General features: G+C 47.2%; 1 protein-coding gene across 1 annotated transcript; it reads left to right on the top strand.

The window, feature by feature from the left end:
- Window positions 1-159: 159 nt before the first annotated feature.
- LOC107580908 (lethal(3)malignant brain tumor-like protein 4) lies at window positions 160-924 on the top strand (the record flags this gene model as incomplete). Its single annotated transcript, XM_016266520.1, has 4 exons — window positions 160-274; window positions 365-464; window positions 543-767; window positions 863-924. Coding segments are annotated over 4 exons (502 nt in total), but the record flags the coding sequence as incomplete, so codon positions are not given.
- Window positions 925-955: the final 31 nt, after the last annotated feature.

Here is a 955-nt window from a genome sequence, read left to right as displayed (position 1 = left end):
GTACCGAACCGAAAGCCTCGTACCGAACGGTTCAATACGAATACGCGTATCGTTACACCCCTATTAATTAGTCATTTATTAATAGTTATTCACATTAATTGTATTCAATCTGCCAATACAGATAGTATATCATTGCTAACTCTGTGAGTTTATATATAGATCCATTTTGATGGCTGGAGTGAGGAGTATGATTTTTGGCTAGATGCTGATAGCCCAGATCTGCACCCAGTAGGCTGGTGTCAGAAGACAGGTCATCCTCTACAACACCCCAACGGTAACATACTCTTTGACACATTTATATACAGTGTTTTCACACATGGCCCTACCAGACTCATAATCAAACTCGTAATTATAACTATATCAGGTCCCAGAGATTCTCCAGTGCCTCCAGGACAAGGCTGCCCAACCCCAGGATGCAACGGAGTCGGACATGTTAGAGGACCTCGGTATGGGACACATTACACGTAAGTTATACACATAATGTTGCACATACAACCCATAATGTTCATTCAAATGCAACTGAGTCTCTTTCCCATTTTTAGGGTGGTGAGCTGTCCATACTCAGATGTGAATTTGAATAAGGACGGGCTGGTGCCGGACAGACTGAACGGGGAGAGGCCGGTCACGCTCAGTGGACCTCCGCGCCACCGCCGTGCTGAAATGCTCACTCAGACGCACCCTCCCACACCCAGCGCCAGCACCCCTGAAGCCCCTGACACCACCACAGACGCCTGTCCACCAGCTCGCTCAGTGCGTGAGCACGTTGTGTGAGTGTCATGAGTTACTTATGGTTTTACTTCTCTCTCCCTCTCACACACACACTCTCACTCCTCATCTCTTTCTCATTCCTCCTGTACTTCAGGTCTGGCAGCGCTCCCAAATGTGTCAAGCCACCTCAAGTGAAGCAGGAAGGTGACGGGAAAGGTACACATTTATCAGATTTTGTGATATTTTG

Source organism: Sinocyclocheilus grahami, unplaced genomic scaffold (genome assembly GCF_001515645.1).
Source record: "Sinocyclocheilus grahami isolate Dianchi unplaced genomic scaffold, SAMN03320097.WGS_v1.1 scaffold50843.1, whole genome shotgun sequence".
NCBI classification, from domain to species: domain Eukaryota; kingdom Metazoa; phylum Chordata; class Actinopteri; order Cypriniformes; family Cyprinidae; genus Sinocyclocheilus; species Sinocyclocheilus grahami.
Note: the sequence above shows the minus strand (reverse complement) of the source record. Positions and strands in the feature narration are given on the sequence as shown.